At 44.5% G+C, this 1,462-nt stretch overlaps 1 protein-coding gene across 1 annotated transcript; it reads right to left on the reverse strand.

Moving 5' to 3' along the window:
* Window positions 1-221: 221 nt before the first annotated feature.
* Window positions 222-1,046, reverse strand: LOC109749241 (uncharacterized). The gene has a single exon (XM_020308213.4). The coding sequence runs from the start codon at window positions 992-994 to the stop codon at window positions 368-370; it is 627 nt and encodes a 208-aa protein (XP_020163802.1). The 5' UTR covers window positions 995-1,046; the 3' UTR covers window positions 222-367.
* Between the last annotated feature and the right edge of the window lie 416 nt (window positions 1,047-1,462).

Here is a 1,462-nt window from a genome sequence, read left to right on the forward strand (position 1 = left end):
TTGTATCATGTAATCCATTTATATTTTCAAGAAAAAATGACCAAAAACAAATTTCAAACAAATGCAGGCACACCTTACTCTGAATATACAATATTCGATAAGCTATGCTTACCATACACAAGTCAGTCTGATAAAGAGCGGTATAACTAAAGACATCACAACAACAAGTGTATCAAATATGTACACAAATGGTTCTCTTAGTTCTAAGTACACAAAACTACTTATAGAATCATATAAAAGTTTATTGCATATAGTATATAAGTAGTACAAATGTAAATACACAAAGATCATACCAGACCGATACATCACTTTAGATACAAAGTTTACAAAATGGTAGATTTATTTACATGAAGTAGCATCGCTTTATCTAAACAAAATAGTACAACAGTAAACCCATGAAAAGTATCTGTTTATATGTAGCACCACGCGAATATAAAGTTGAGGCTGCACCAAGTGGTTGCGGTCCCTGTAGTGCGTTATTTTGTCGTCCAGGCGTGTTTGAATCTGGCAACGGTTGTACCTGCGGATATGAGCCTTGGACGTCTGGTTGAGGCAGTGGCTGTGGGTTTGGGCCCGGCAGTGGTTGTGGTAGAGGTTGTGCGTTTGGGCCCGGTTGTGGTTGTGGCAGAGGTTGTGGTAATGGCGGTGGCTGTGGGTTTGCGTCAGGCAACGGTTGTGGCTGAGGTTGTGGCTGCAGGTTTGGGCGCGGCAGAGGCTGAGGTAATGGTTGTGGCTGCGGGTTTGGGCCTGGCAGTGGTTGCGGTAAAGGCTGCGGTAATGGCTGTGGATTTGGGTCTGGCATAGGCAAAGGTTGTGGGTATGGGTCAGGCTGCGGGTTAGGATTTGGCAGCGGCACTGGCGGTGGTGCCGGCACCTGCTGTAATTTCCGCTGCCGCGCCTGCACATATCCTGCACCCTCCGCTGCCACAGCAACAAAAACGAGGAGGAAGACGATGCATATGAGGCTACAGGAAGAGTGGCAACACATCGCCATGTCTCGCAACTATCGTGATGGTATGCAGTGGGAGATGGATGGCCAGCTGATTACTTCGACGGACACTTCGCAGCTTGGTGTTTATAGCCGCGGCTAGCCAATCAACGGTAGGCGTGTGTCCATTGGCTATTAATCAGGTGTACCTAATACTACTCCGTTAGCGTAAAGTGCAACCTATGAGTAATGCCTATGTGTATGCAATATTTCTGATTGGTCTTTTGACTGTGGCTGCAACTTTTAAACCTGTACTCCATATATCTACCTGTGCTATGCATATAAAGAAAAGTTAAGTTACAGGGATGGATTGGACGTGCTCAGCCCATAGTATCCCACTTTATACTTTTTCGCAACAATAGTTATCCTACCTAACTACTCTACAACTTTACTCAGCAGAGGCATAAATATGCAGATGTAGACATGTCGTCCTAAAGATCAACAAGGTCTTCAAGATATTAATTTCAAACTGTC

The sequence above is a fragment of the Aegilops tauschii genome, chromosome 4 (genome assembly GCF_002575655.3).
Source record: "Aegilops tauschii subsp. strangulata cultivar AL8/78 chromosome 4, Aet v6.0, whole genome shotgun sequence".
NCBI classification, from domain to species: Eukaryota; Viridiplantae; Streptophyta; class Magnoliopsida; order Poales; family Poaceae; genus Aegilops; species Aegilops tauschii.